The 16,368-nt window shown below is 38.8% G+C and overlaps 1 protein-coding gene across 17 annotated transcripts in view; it reads right to left on the bottom strand.

Moving 5' to 3' along the window:
• Positions 1-16,368, bottom strand: part of DOCK9 (dedicator of cytokinesis 9) — a 344,395-nt gene that overhangs the window by 205,578 nt on the left and 122,449 nt on the right. For 5 of the 17 annotated variants that reach the window (XM_045186631.2, XM_024578995.3, XM_053916341.1 and 2 more), the window contains exon 1: positions 2,880-3,178. The exons of 11 other annotated variants lie outside the window; for them this stretch is intronic. In XM_045186631.2, coding sequence (XP_045042566.2) covers positions 2,880-3,005 — 126 coding nt within the window. In that variant the 5' untranslated portion in view covers positions 3,006-3,178. Of the gene's footprint in view, positions 1-2,879; positions 3,179-16,368 lie in introns of those variants that run through there. One more of the 17 variants, XM_071220215.1, reaches the window with a different exon arrangement.

Genomic DNA, 16,368 nt, shown 5'->3' with positions numbered 1-16,368 from the left:
CGCTTACAGTCACAATGAAAGGACAACACCTACATAGGTGCCTATAAGTTGAATACTGCAGCCTCTGACACTTTATGTCCAAACATGTACTTCTCTTAACATAAACACTCTGTGACTTTACCTTGCACAGAATAAGCAGCCACTGCTAAGAGCAACCCTAACCTTTATCTTAACAGAGAAGAAAGAAACATCATCACCAATGAGTGCCTGGAGGAGACTTCTAACAGAAGTTTTATAGAATAAGGACTTGTGGTTTGTATAGGCGCTGTAAGTTGTATTTACTAGTACATTCACTGTTAGTCATTCACAGCCCACAGTCATTTTTCAGTGACTGTACATTGTAATAATTGCAAAGAAGTAGAATCAAATTGAATAACCACTGAATTATGATATAGCTATAAACTGGAATAATATACAACCATTAAAAAGAATGGCATAAATTATATATAGTGACAAAGAGAGATGTTCTTGATATGTTCTGAGAGAAAATTAATGCGGACATTTATAGTATTAGCACATTTTCCAAACACACACACACACACACACACACACACACACACACCAGTGTTATATTTTTATATGCACAGGAGAAAATCTGGAAGTATATACACCAAGTAATTAATAGGGGGCACTTTTGGAGAATAAAGGTAAGGGCACTTTATTTTTCCATCTTTCTATACTATTTATATTTCTTATTATATGCATTAGTTACTTTTATGCTAAAACTATACAATATTTCCCCTCAAGGAGTGACTGTGTACTTAACTAAAACCAGCAGAACTTAATTTCAAAGTGCTATCTCTTGAATAAAGTTAAGTTACATTTAAATATTTTAGCTCTTACCAGGTAGCTCAGTTGGTTACAGTGTTGTCCCTTTATGCCAAAGTTGTGGGTTCTAACCCTGGGCAGGGCACATACAAGAATCAACCAATGAGTGCATAAATGGGTGGAACAACAAACTGATCTCTCTCTCTCTCTCTCTCTCTCATCAATAAAAACAAGTAAAATAAATAAACATTGTAGACTTGGGAATTCTCAATGAGCATGTGAGCTACTGATACAATGAACAGCACTACAAAAAAAGATCTCATGGCTGTGTGGGCATACTTTTTGAAAACTATCCTGGAAAAAAGTTTTATTCCAAGCAGTTTGTTGAATTCTCATTTGCTGCATGCAGTGATAATCACAGATAAGGAGGTCTGCCCTTGGGCAAAGGCTCTACTTAAATATCCTCAGTTTCTCTTAGCTTGTATTAGCCCTTTGTATCTTGCTTACCCCCACTAAGCAGAGAAACACTATCAGATAAAGAAATTTCAGGTTGTATCACTGTTGCCTTCACTTTGCCCTCACACCTCTCTGCAGCTGCACAGAGCTAGAGCTTTCCACAGTGCTTAAAGTTCCCGAGCCCTGATGAGCATCCCCACTCGGTACAGATGCAGACAGCACAGCCTAATCCATTACAGTGAGGAAAAACCTCTCTCCATGGAAGTGCCTGGAGTGAGATTTGACCTAAACAAGTAACTGGGATATGAGGGGCTGGGGTTTTTTTTTGTTTGAGCACTATAAACTTTTTTAACAGTCACTTGTGGAAGTAAAAAATCACATAGCACCTTTCTATAGTGTAATCATCTGGACAAATATTTCTACACATCTGAAGAATCACTGACAAAAGATTTTTAAGAAGATTAACAAAGGAACCCAAACCACACAATTTCTTCCAATTAAACCTATTCAACACATAAGCAAGTCACGCTATTCAACAGATAAATGAACTATTGTGCTACCAGAAAGCATTCCAAGATAATGAATACCATCTCTAAACAATATTCCAGGACAGAGGCCTAAATCTCTCTGATGAAAGCTTGCAGTGCAAAGGCCCATCATATATTACTGACTTTCTCAGTTCATGGTTAGCAATATAAATTAAGTCTCAATGTCAGAGGAAAGCAGTTTAACGCAAATTAAATCATTATAGGGAAGTTTAAGTTCAGGTTCTTAAAGGTATTAGTTGAAAATTAAGTTAATTAACCAAACACTGTGATAATGTCAATTAGACCTCTGTTTAAAAAAAAAATCACTATATCAAATCACTAAGTACGAGTTTAACAATCCCTTTAACAGCTTGTTTGAAAGGCTCAACTGTCCCCTTTGCAGTGCCTGTTGGTGGTTTTATGCAGTTTATTTTTAAAAAATTATGTGACTTTATTGTACTAAATAAATTCTGAGACAGAAGCACAAACTACTCATTGACCCTAACAACATGACCGCCCTTCACATTCCTCCCTTAAAAAGTCTGCTGAAGCATTTAAATTTATCAAAGTGCTATGAGCTTAGCTAATGTTAAGAACAGAAACGTTTCTATCAATTGGTTCAAAATATAGGTTATTTCTTACTTTGCTCAAGGCAAACTTGTTAAAATGAGTAAGACCACATGTAATTTTAACAGTCATGCGTTCCTTAAAAGTCCCCAATATCATCTTCCTCATTTTCACAATAACATAAATACATAATGTAAAAATGTTTTAATTTTGCAAAGGACATCTTTTTCAACCCTACAGAAGGCAATTAAAACATTCTTCCCTGGGTGTACATTTGGCAACACTGCAGCTAAGTGGGACATAATTTTGAACAATATATGGTTGTGTTACACAAAGAACCCTCCTGGAAACCACGCTTATACACATAAAGTCGACATATCTTTCCTCGCAAAGAAAATCAAAGTGGAACCGAAGACAATCCACAGGAAAAGAGACAGTTCTCAAGAGACAGGCAGAGCAAGTTTTAAAATCCAACAGAGGGCAAGAAGGCACGAAGCACACGCACAAATCACAAGCACTGTGTGGGGAAGGCAACAGAATTACTGTGGATGTGTCCCTTACCAGCACTGGCTGTGTGCTCTCTGCTTCCATTTCTCCCTGAGATGCATCCTTGCGCTGCATGGGAGACTCGATCACCAGCTCCTTTTTTATACTTCTAGTACTTGTCCTGCATTTATCAGCCTGCATTCTTGGCTGAAAATGCAAGTCAGAAAGTCTGCAACTTGGACAGCTGTTGGACCCTGGCTCTGCAAGACACACGCATGCCAGTGACCAGAGGAAGGAAAGGAAGCTAGCTGGCTTCCCAGGCACAAGTGGTCAGCCCCACTGGCTGGGTCTGCAGAGCCTGCCAGGGTGGGAGGGCATGCTGGCGAGGGCCAGCCTTCAGGGGTGTTACTACCGCTCACAAAATGGGAGGGTCCCTCTCACAGGCCAAAGGAAAACAAACCCTGACTGTACAATACACAGTGTACTGCCTCTCTGATAAAGACCGGCCTCATTGTGTCTGCTCCACACCGGGTGGGCCAGATGGGCGCAAATCAAAATAGTGCAGTGTTTAAAAGAAAACCAGACACAGTTAAACTCCTTCATAATTATTTGAAGTAATTACTTCAAATCTGAAGCTTGTGGAGCTGAGAAGACAAGCTAGGTCATCTACGTATTCTAAAATTCTTAGGTTTGGGATGCTTTTCTTTCTATTATGGCTAAACATCAATGGCTGGCTGATGATCAATGTGGGCAAGAGAAATCAGCAAGGAATTCCAGAGCCTGCACCTCATGGCTGCAGGTGTAAAGAAAGTTTCTACCTGCATGCAAAAGTTAGCTTTTTTAGTGTTATTTTATGCTGGCAAAACAAAGTCATCAAACAGTTTCATGGGAAACCATATATCATGGTAAATGTTCTTATTAAACAGAATGTTACTTTAAGTCCATCAACAGTCAGGGTGTCTGTCTCTCCCTTCAAGCAGTGTCAGAGCTGGTTGGGAAGGCAAGATGACTAGAGGGCGTAAGTGACAGATTAGCATAGTTAACAGAGATTTACACAAAGCACAGGAAAGTAGCTGAGTCACCATCCCATGGTTCAATGGGGATGGCACCCAAAATGTGTTTTCCCAAAAGCCTATTTTTATTATTTCCTCACAGTAGCAGTAATTTTTAAATCATTTAAAAATCATCTCTTAGGGAAAACTAAAACAGAAGTTAAGGGATTTATTTAAAAATTACATGGAAATGGACATTAAGATGGGATTAAATATTAATCTGTACTTCCTGGGCTGCTGCAGTGCCTCTCCCAGTTAGTTATTCTGCTTATTTTCTTGAAATCAGGGAGGATTTTGTTACAGTAGACAATAGAAGTAATAGTAGTAAACAAACAATGGAAATGGGTGTCATTTAGCAACAACAGGTGCCATAGGTACACTGCCCAGGGAAATCTATAAACTATCATATGAGATATAGTACAAGTCTCCCACTTTCCAGGCAAAGTAACTGGCTGGGTGGGCTGGGGGGAGCATTGGGCGTGAAGGAGCTGAGATGGCACCCAATGTCCGCCTGTTCTCCTTCCTACCAGGACCTCTATCACTCAAACACCAGTGATTCTTCTGACTGTGGATATTAATTGTGTAATGAATCACAAGGGTTCAACAAGTCTCTAATAAAAAATTAGTAGTTTCTATAATATATTTTTTACACTACCTAATCTTTCAACCTCGGGTAATCTTCCAAGGTAAATATAAACTCACCAAATCGGTGTTTCAAAATAATATGATCTATGAATTTAAAACTCTATCTTTGTAAAGTTAAAAGAGGGTAGGAAAAAACCCCAAAAGCCTCAGTTATGTAAATAAATAATTGAAAGAACAGTTAAATCAACACTTAGAAATGTTCTGTAAATCAGAAGAGGCAAGAAAGGGTTAAGACACAGGCACTAAACAGACAAACTAACCCTTACAAAAATACAGCATAACCAACAACTCAAAAACCTTTTTGAAATGGCTTGAGAAGTTCTGAATAGCCCAATTCTTCCTTACATCCCCATCATCATTAAAGCCACCAGAAGTTCTGGACTTGGAGAGAACGCTATCCTATTTGTTGGATCAAAATACCCTGACATTCTCTAGATAACAAGAAGGAACATGGGTTATGCATTTTATGAAACTAGAGTAACCACTGTGTCCCAAGCCCTGAAGAGATAACTTTTTTAATCTTCCAAACAACCCTATAAAGTAGGTAACATGCTTATTCCCGTTTTACAGATGAGAAAATAGATGCACAGAGATTTTATGTATGTGAAGAAGGTCACACTGCAAACAGTGGCAATATGGATCCAGTGTACATATGTTTAACCCATGATACTGTGCTGAACCAGTTGTCTATTCGAACTATGCCAACTGCTGAAAAGCACAAATATGTAAAAGCTATTGATCAACAATTAAAAATAAAGGCAGCATCTGGGTTTAATCCCATCAAGATAATTTAGTAAAAAAGGAAAAATGTAAAAATGGCATCACACAGTCCCTGGTGCGTAGCAAGTGTTCATTTAATGGTAATTGCTGTTATTGTTGATGTTATCACAGTCTGAAAAAGCTTACCTTAGTCTTGAATTCAGGACTTCAGATGTGTGTTCTAAAATAACAATCCCACCAACTGCTATTTCAAAGGTGATTTTGTAATGCGTTTTAGCAACACATTACAAAGTGCTTCAGCTATTTAAAATCAACTGTTTTCCCCTCTTTTGCAGTTCAACTATGATAACTGCCTTCAGTCACCTTGAAACCCCTGTGCTCATGCCAGGCATCTTCTTCAAGTTGTTCTGTATTTTTAAAATTTTTAGCAGTGAATTTATATTTCTTTTGTAATCAAGGAAAAAACTTTGCTTTGGCTTTGAGCCAGGACAGAAAGGCAAACATGATCAGTTCCATAATTCATATCATCAAAAGAAGAAAACATATCAAGCTGTAAGGCACGTAAAATTTTTAGAGTTTCTCACAAAGAGACTTATATGAAAGGAGAACTGATTAATGTACTAGACAAGGTTCTCAACATATTTATAGGAAATGCAGCAGCCAAATTCACACAGCTTTCTCACCACCATCACAGAGCATTACACTTAAATTTAGGAGACAGGAAAGCAATTCTGAGAGTCCTTCAAGTCCAACTTATGGAGGAAGGAAATTCTCACAACCTAGATGAATGGAGGTACTATTGTGAGCCTTCCCACTGCGTAACTTCTCAGGCAATGTAAGATGTCCTTGTTATAGTCTGCTCGTTTAGAACAAACTAACACTTTAGAAATCTGACCAGCGAGGAGAATCACATGGGATAGCATTTCAATCCAGAACCTAAACCTCTGAGGAGGATGTGGCTTCTCTAGGGAGTTTGTGAGATCAGTGTCCGAGGACAAGAAAAATGTCATCTTGTGTCACAGCAGCCACAAGAGGAAATGCCAGGAAACAGGTGGCCAAGGTTTCCACCATTTCAAAGAACAACATATATGTGCATGCTAGACCTATGGATTCCAATCCACTAATATCTACTGAGCTCCTACAACCTAGCAACCTCAAGTTCTTTCACACATTAACTTATTTAACTCTTACAACAACAAACATATCTATGAACATGTATTAAGGGTATAGAGTGTCACTGTCAAAACAGAGTGGAGTAAACCCTGCGGGGAAACAGGAATACTTCAAGATGGAATGAATGCTTCTGTACACAGGTTTCAGTTCTTAGATTTTAATATGCATGCACATTATTTTAGAGGTTATGTACATAAAACTATAAAAACATTATGAGAAATTCAGAGGATTTTCTAAGGGAAACTTTTTTACTATAGGGAAGGCAAACCTTAGACTCAAAAGCACCCATCCCTGCCCTCCCACTGTACAATGAAGTTCCATCACATTCTGCAAAGCAAGAAGTTGAAGGACCCTCTCACCCAGAGGACTCCCAATGTGTGACTCAAAGCCCAGTTTAAATAGCACCCTGCTCTATGAAATCCCTTGATCCTCCTAGCCAGAATTAATTAGCTCCTCTTCTGTTAAACTTTTATCTACCTCTCTTTTGGAGCTTTACACAATCTGTCCTTTATTAAGTTTGTACATGTCACATTCTTTGGTGAGATTGTAAATTCATAAGGGCAAGGTCTATATTTTCACCTATTTGAGTATCCAGTGTCTTTAGTGCTGCAAGTGCTCAAAACATATTTGCTGAACTTAATGCTTATGTCCATTTCATGTCACTGGTTATCTTTAGCTTGAAAGTTAAATTTAGTAGTTGTAAAAATATGCAAACTTTTTCATTTGTTAATGGCCCAAATTAAGGCAGAAGCATTCAACTGTTTGTAAACTGAAACCTGAAGGATCATTTACTATTAATTAAAATGTTCCTTTCTCCCAGCCAAGAAAGTATTATACTGAATAAGTTGCTAGTCACTTTTTGAGACAAACATATTCTTGGAAACAGTACAACTGAACCTTTAAGACATACAAATAAACTTGTTTCTAGCAATGAATTACACAAAATTTGAAACTGCATTTTGCTGTAGCTAATAACTATATAGGGATAACCATAACAGAATAAACACCTCAACATAATGGAATTTTTTTACCCACCTATTAGGGGTTCTTGGCATATCAGAAGCATATTTAAAATATATCAATTACCCATGGCTGGTGTGGCTCAGTGGATCAGGTGCTGGCCTGCAAACCAAAGGATCGCTGGTTCGATTCCCAGTCAGGGCACATGCCTGGGTTGCAGGCTTGGTCTCCAATCAAGGGCGCGCGAGAGGCAACCACACATCAATGTTTCTCTCCCTCTCTTTCTCCCTCCCTTCCCCTCTCTCTAAAAATAAATACACAAATATTAAAAAAATATGAAATATATCAATTAACTTTAAGGGCACACATATATGTAAGAGAGTTTAAGGTATATATACAAGGTCTGTCCAGAAAGTATCCAGTCACGTGGCATGAAAAATAGACACATTTATTGCAAAAGATACAAGATAAAAGAAACACTGCACATGGGACAATGATGCCTCAGTCCCCTTCAAAGTAGGCATCTTCTGACCTCACACAGTTCTCCCAATCACCATTACTGCCCCATCATATTTTCCAGAATCTCATCGACAGTCTGAAATCTCTTCCCTTTCAAAGGTGATTTTAGTTTTTGGAAAAGCCAGAAGTTGCAGGGCACCATATCTGGGCTGTATGGGGGCAGATTCACTGGGGTGATTTGATGTTTCGCCCAAAACTGCACAAGATGTGATGCTTGAGTGGGAGTATTGTCATGATGGAGCTGCCAATCACCAGTTGTCCACAGCTGCGGCCTTCTGAATCATCCAAATAGTTTCCACAGAAGAATGTTCAAGCTTAACACAAAGTCTGATGCACATTCGTTGTTCTACTAGCTCATTCGTTATGAATGCAACAGCCACACAGTACACACACTTACTCAATGGCATCTACCATCCTCACTGACTAGCACAGTGAAGTCATCACTGTTCACGCATGCACATTTCAGCACACTCTCCTTGGCTGCCAGGTTACATAAATGTCACACCAACTATTTCTTTTACATTAACAATGGTTGGACTTTTTCCAGACAGGCTTCATATATGCCTTTAGAGTACACACAAAGTATATTTAAATATATAAAGTATACGGATATATAACACACATATTTTGGAATAGAGCCTTAAATATATACCTAAATATTACATATATGGCTCTAATCTAAAGTAATCATTCCTTTTCTCTTATTTTGAGAAAATGTGAAACTATAGGTAAGCATTATTATGAAAAACTGCAAAAAGGTAATGACTAAATATTTTCCACAGTATATTATTACTGGTCAGTTTGCTGGCCAAAGAAAAGGTATCAGGAAAATGATCTTCCCTTCTGAGAAAAACAAAAACGTACCTAAGAGACACAATAAGCAGAAAACAGAACAGGACAGGATTAGAGTCAACGCTTGCAAGGAGTAAAGTGATAAATATTATAGTTATGGAAGAGACAGGATAGAACAATGAATAGAGAATAGATGTAGGGACAGGTGGAAGTGAGAGAGGAGAGAGGGTCTCTACATCAGATCCCTGGGTTCTCTTGGAAGAAGTAATATCAAAAAATACATTTTGATATAAAGTCTGATGCTCACCTCAAATAATCACAGAAATGGAAAACATACTGTCATCTAGTCTAGTGTTTCTTAGACTGCAATCCAAGGTTGAACTTGGGGAGAAAGTGGTCCATGAGCCCTCTAAAATGACATTCAAATGTTTGTATACCTGTGATTTTCTTGAGAGGCCTATGGAATTCATCTAGTTCTTAGAGAAGGAACCAAGTGAAGATCTGACTCAGTTCACAGAATAAGGAAACTGAGATCCAGAGACACAAATTGGAGAACCACCCAAAGTTACGGGATATGGGATACAAAACTCTTCACTTTAGCAGTTTCAATTATATCCAAGTAGAGACAACAGCAATTTAAACACCAAACCCCAGTTAAATAAATAAGCACTAGATGGCAATCAGCAGTGTCAACACCTGTAGTCTACTTTCTTGTTGACGGATGGCCAGATCAGCAAATGAGTCATTACATGAAGCCTGGTACCCAGTGGACAACCCAAGGCCAGTAAAGTATAACCCCAAAACAGGATAAATAATATAACCAATACAAAGTATATGTCTTGAGAACCTTTAATGACAATAAGAAAATGCCCACAATTAAACACACACACAAGACAAAAAAAAATGTGACTTCTGATTACCTCTGAGACTATTAGTAATTTTCTTCTCTAAGCTCTTTCATTTTCTAAAAGTTTTCTTCAAAAGTACTTATCACTTCTATGGTCAGAAATAAATGAAAAGACTGGATTACTAGAAAGTGGCATAGAAAAAGCTCACACTGAGGTAGCCTCCACCATGCCACTCAACAACTTTGTGATACTTTAAAAGTCACTTCACCTAAGACCTACCTTTCTGGGACCTGTAAAATGAAGGACTTAGACTATAAGATCTTTCCATCTTTACATGTCTATAATATTAACTATTTCAACTTCCCTTATTGATGACAACTGGGGGAAAATAAATCACCTCAATGGCATGATAAACATTTCCAAATCATATTGCCCTACTACACACAAAAGAAAAATACAAAGACTAAAAGTGGATATATTTCTAAATGTGTCATCATTTCCAAAAGAGCAGAGGAAGAGCTGAGAGGCTGGCAGACAAAAAGAACTAAAGGATGTTCTATTGGTAAAGAAGGGTGTCTGGAGGAGGCCCACTACCCTCTTTACACAGCTCTACGGTAAGCCCACAGTGCTGGGACAGCAGTGGAAAAGCCCTAAAGAAGGCTCTGTTTTCCAATGAAGAAACTAAGATGGGGAGAGTCCTTCTATTTCTACAGATGGCTCTCTAGTACTGGCTGTGTGAATTTAGGACAGTGGATTTACCATTCTGGGGGCCCCAGTTCCCACATCCAGAAAACACAAATTGTAATATCCACCTTTATAATCCTAGCTAGATTCTGTTCATCCACGAAGCCCAAACGGATGGCAGCTATGTCCCATTCTGTGGAGGAACGCTGCCTGCAGCCACATTCAAAAAGCTTCTCAGTAAAGACAGCCCGCTGCCACCTGAGACAGCCCTCTTTCCTGCTTCCATTTTTCCACAGCCTCTATCACCATCAGGCATTCTCTATGCTATTTTTCTTATTTGTTTAATGTCTGTCTAATCACAACTTAAAAAAAAAAACCCACAAAGTTCCATGAGGACAGGGGTTTTTGTCTATTTGTTCACTGCTCTGCTCCCAAGTACTAAAACAGGATAGGTACTCAAAAAACATGTGTTACGTGAATTTACTGAAGGGTCAGGATCCCCTCAGGCTGAATATAGAGCTTTTACACTATGGACACCAAGAGTTTTTCTGCAAACTGTAAATTTATTTTAATCACAGTAATGATAATTCAGCCAGCAGTGTTACTTATTTGTTTTAGAGATGGAAATTCACAAAGCCAAGGAAAACATAATGTGCCTGGGATTCTTCTCAGGAAACAAAACTCCCAGACTGAGTTACCAAAGCCTGGCCTGCCTCACAGCCTCAACCTTAACTGGAGCAATCTCAGCAGCTTTATCGCCCCTCAACAGCCTTAAACACTGTGTGTGCGTGTGTGCAGGTGTCTGCCAGCAGGCAATTTGTGTACTTTATGTACCGTGTCCACAGTAGGCAATCCATAAAGATTCACGTATAGAAAAAATAATGAAACTGCCTCATTCTGTGTTTGGTTTATCAGAGACCCGACCCTCAAAGGAATTCATACGGAGCAAAGTTTTCTAACTTTCCTCAGTACGTGACAGATGCTAAGGTTAAGGTCCAGAGAATCCACACTTGGTGAGAAAAACAATCAAAACCTTTTTAAAAAAGCATTAAAATGCTTCTTTCTACATAAAAACGCTTCGTTCAATTACAACTGGAAGACAAATAAATGTCCATTTTCCATTTCTTCCCATATCCACCTCCCAACGCAACCTAATGAAAAATGCAAATAACCACCCTCCAAATTTATGGCTTTTGTAATATCTTTGTGTATGTGAAATTCACTTATAGCAAATTCCATCAGTATTTATAAAGTACAACACCAGTGAACCATCTAGATTTATAGATGATAAGAGATGGGACCAGCTGGCAGAGGTCACACCACTCTGACTACTCCCAGGTATCAAGAGTTCATGACCATTAGCTGCCTAACATAGGGAAAGAGAGAGGACAGGCCTGCTGGAAAATGCTGGATACCTACTTTTGCAAAAAGGAAAACACCCCCAGGCTACAAGGGGAAAGTTGGCAAAGGGGGTTGTGGACTCTCCAGCAGCACCTCTGATTTAGCTTGTACTTAAAAGACAATGATCCTTTACAATAATACCAGGTTTCCTAACAATAACTGGGAAGTCCCCTCTTTTAAAAAGCATTAGATCATGTCCCTTCCATAAGATGAACTCATCAGCAGCAAAGACAATGTATCACTTCTCATTCTACTGCCTAAATGATGGCCTTCCATTTCTTCCCAGCTCATTGTGACTGATTTCCTATGTGAAATTAAGAGACTGCCAAGGAGTAGAAAAAGTGCCAGAGTTTGAGGGGACTCAAATGTTATTCCTGAGCAACACATCCTGACAAGTCACACTTTCCCCGAATGCCTGTAAAACTATGTAAACTGAACTAAATAATCTTCTTCATAGATATGCTACAATAAAGGTGACCAGAGTTGGAGATACAAACAGGGTAGGTGGGGAGGGCGGATGTCGAAGTAGGCCATCAAGGCTTCCTTGCTCTTCCCTGCCAAATCAAACCACACACATCATGTAACTTAGAAACAAACAAAGCTGGTGACAGAGATGGTGAAGGAGCTGCAGCCACCTTAGGTCCTTCACTAAAGGTTGTTAACAGTCCAATGTTACTTCTGTTACATTTCTGAAGTAGTATACATGTGACACAATGGGCTTCTGCTTTTCCTTCTCAAACAAGGGGAAAAAATTCTTCCAGAAACATGTGGTTAAAAGAGAGGGTGATGTTTAATCAAGCTCTGAAAATTGGACCACCAGTGGCTAGAAATATTCCACAGGCCCATCCACAAAGAGGTGCCAGGTCTTACAGTCCTCTGTAGATTCAAAAGTAGGTCAAATAATTACAAAATAAAAAGGTTTCCAATGTTACATAAAATTAGCATTTAGGAACTCCCCAGGCACATACTTCCACTTACTCCTTGCCAAGACCTAAATCTAGGAATCAGTATGCATGTATGTACTTTTCTTATTGTAACAGTCACAGAGGACTTTCCACACAGAAGGGGAGAGGAAAGGGAAGAGAATGAATGACTTGAAGTATGGCACTTGAAAACATTTCCAAAGCCCCTACTATGTGTTAGGCACTTGACGTGCATGCACATTTAACATAGATCAATTTAACCCTTATAATCAAATATATAATAACACTATAATCAGGCACTTTCACTTCTAAAAATTGGTGCTCTTATAAATTGAATAGCTTACCCTAAGTTCATATCGTTACTATACTTTGGAGCTATGTTCCAAAATTAATCTTAAACCTGGTAATTAAATCAATCAGAATATCTTATTTCAAACAATTTTATCTCCCTTTTGAATTGTATCTCTTTAGGGGAGCCACAAAGAATACTGGAGAGTTTTCTAAGGGCTGAAAACATTAAAATGAAAGATAATAGGAAATAAAAAACAAAAGTTATTATTAATAGTGGTTGTGTTTGAAATAAGGAACATAGACTTTTATTGTCCCTGCTTGCACTTATCTATATATTTTAAACTTTTCTTAATAAGCACAAATTACTTTAAACTAAACATATTTTTTTACCTTTCAAAGCCACTTGTCACTATCTGGGAAATTTTAAAGAATAATGTCCACAAAGTAGCTCATGCACATACAGCACAGGCACTGCTTCCTCCAGGGCTGGGACTGGTGGGGAGTCAGTGAGGTGCTCAATTCCGGAACAGAATTTAAGAGAGTACTCAGAAGTCAGTAATCAAGATAAATAAACCTTAATGAAATACTCAAATCAAAATTAATAACAAAAAAGCTATGATAAACAAATCAAAACTTGAAATAAAGATAGAATCATTATTACTGATTTTTCTTTTTTAAACACCTCACACTACAGTTTGGCTCTGCTCAGCATGGACTTACTCTGTGCCAGGCATTGTGATACGCAGTATATTTATTTCTACACCTGATGGGGGACTCAAGAGTTACAAAAACTCAGTTTAGGTAATAGCTAATAAGCTGAGTTAATCAATGCATGTAAAAAGCTATTGTTCTAGGAACTGAAGGTATATAACCCACCCTGACTGCAGACCATAAACAGTTCCGCGAGCAATCAAGATGGTATCTGAGCAGTAAGTTCTGGGGCTAGATGTCCACTGCCCAGGGCACAGATAAAGACCACAGCCCAGGACCACCTTCCCCAGGACACAAATGAAAGAATGCTGCAGCTTTTATCTGATTAACTTTTTCCCTGAATTCCAAACCCCTTACCTACGCTTTTCTTCTTATAAAAGAGTCAGTTTGAAATGTAATTTAAGACAGGCTGTTAGGGTACATAACCCCACCTAACCAGATTGCGGGCCATCTGAATAAAACACCCATAAAAATTCAATCCCTGTCTCTGCTTACTGGATCTGGTAGAATGACAGACACCACGAACACCGGCTTTACTGGTTTTACACCAACCCTGAGATACGTACGCTTATTTTACAGATGAGAAAACTGAGGCATGGAAGTTACAGTCCAAGGTCAACAGAGCTGTTATGTGAATAAACACCTTTAAACAGATTAATAAGAGGTCATTTTTGTTTGCCTTGACCATAAAGATAAAATCAACATCAATTTTTTAAAACTGGTCTACAAATGACCAGATGTCCAGATATCATCCACAACTTGAAAGATTTAAAACTCAAGCTCAACATAAGTTCTTCTTCAGAAATTAAGTAATACAGGGTCAATTTGGGCAAAGGACCCAAACCTCACTCTATTGAAACCTTTTTTATTTTACTGTTCACACTATCAGTGAAACCTGATAGTTTAAAGAATGGAACAGAGTGAGGGAAAGAGGAAATGCAGAAGTGAAGGCAAAGACTTTCCTCTCATTTTAATTCCCCAGAGGAAGGAAGGAACAAAGAGTAAGACCTGGAGATCTGGCTCCCAGGGCAAGGCAGTCTCTCCATGTGCCAAACTGTGATTACTCCCGTGACAACCCCTCATCCCATGGCCTTCAGGGTAATGAGGCACACAGATGCTCTATGGTCTCCCCTGGCCGCCTCACCACCGCTGGTCCTGAGCTTTATGCAAAGAGCACTGACTGTATTGCCTCCTCAAGCTTTACCTTCATGCCTCCAGAAATGCTGTCCATCAACCTGAAATGTTCCCACCTCCTGGTGGATTAAGATCTGTCAAATGCACGCTCACCTCTGCATTATACAAACTCCAGGAGCCCCATCAGAACTTCTGGATTGGAATCTTGAGCTGAGACCCATGCACCTGTATTTTTCACAGCTCCCCAGGTGATACCTATGCTGCAGTCTTTCATCCATCTACATCTGAGAATCACCAATCTTGATTTAATAATTTAAAAGATACAGGAAGAACACTCACAATGTTTAAACCCAGATCCACTACAAGAAAACATGGATGGGTTCCCAGGTATGTCTCTGCACAGGTATTACAGAGAGGACTGTATCTGGCTGAAAGTTGAGGGCGGGCTAAGAATGAGACCAAAACATTTACTATCCTCCACAGGATCTTAGCCTTACTGAAAATACCATGGCAGGTTTTGACTCATTGATGACTAGTAGTTTCTATTTAGCTGGACTTTTTGGAACAACATAACTTTGTGGCTGGGTTCTTCCACTAGAATTACCTTTCACCCACCTTCCTCAGTTCCACCCTACCTCTGCCAAAATAAAATGCCTTTTAAGTCAGTAAGACAGGACCTACAAAACAGTCCAAGCTTCACACATCTCTCACACTGTTAATGGTGTGATCACGTAATTAAACGCTTGCTTAGCAGGATACTTTCCTAAAGATAATAAAGCCAAACCAACCCTAGGGTTTTGTTACCTAGAATCCCTTCACAAACACCTCACTTGTTTGCCAGCTGAGTTACATGATCTCATTCAAGTTCACATTTGTAATCCATGTCCCTAACTAAAAGCAATGAAACAACCTGTTTAGAGGAAGGCAACATGCATTTCTAAGTATTTCCTTTGTCCCTGCCGTAAGAGGAATGGCACGTCAAATTTACATCCGCCATATGCGTCCTCCACAATTCACTGCTATCAGGCCAGTAATGAAAAAAATAAATAACCCTATCCAATATTACAGGCTTAATGTACTATCATTTTCTTTTAAATAGAATCTCTTACTCAGAAATACACATTGAATTAATACAGCTTTTATGAGCTTTCCAAGTCCCCGATTTAAGACTTGAAGAAAAGCCACTAAAATAAACAAAAAAATCTTAAACAAGTTTTGTTGGCAGCATTTTAAAACTGAGACTATGTTAACAATTTTCACACCTCATTTTGAAATAACTGGCATATCCTACAATGTGTTCATTCATTTACAAAAATACAGGATTCTAGATTTATTGCAATAGTGTTAAATCTACCAAAAGTATCAACGCAGCCAGCTCCCCAGAGCTGATGTGCAACTTCCAAGTTTCTACTTGTGTGGGGGACACAGGTCCATTAAATGCGAACATTAAACTATCTGATGGTCAAGTTCTTTTCGGCTCAAACTTTTCGCAATTCAGTGATACATATGAGTCCCACAGTTAATTGGGTTTGCTTTATCCTTCTTTGTTTTTAGATTTTTTATTGTATTCTTCCATTACCATTTAGTCCCCTTATACCCTTATACGCCCCTCCCTCCAGCAATCACATCCATGTCCATGAGTTCTTTTTCTTTTTTGCCCAATCCCTCCACTCCCTGGCCCCCCCCCATAGCTGTCATCCTGCTCTCTATC

This window comes from Desmodus rotundus, chromosome 13, assembly GCF_022682495.2.
Source record: "Desmodus rotundus isolate HL8 chromosome 13, HLdesRot8A.1, whole genome shotgun sequence".
NCBI lineage: Eukaryota > Metazoa > Chordata > Mammalia > Chiroptera > Phyllostomidae > Desmodus > Desmodus rotundus.
Note: the sequence above shows the minus strand (reverse complement) of the source record. Positions and strands in the feature narration are given on the sequence as shown.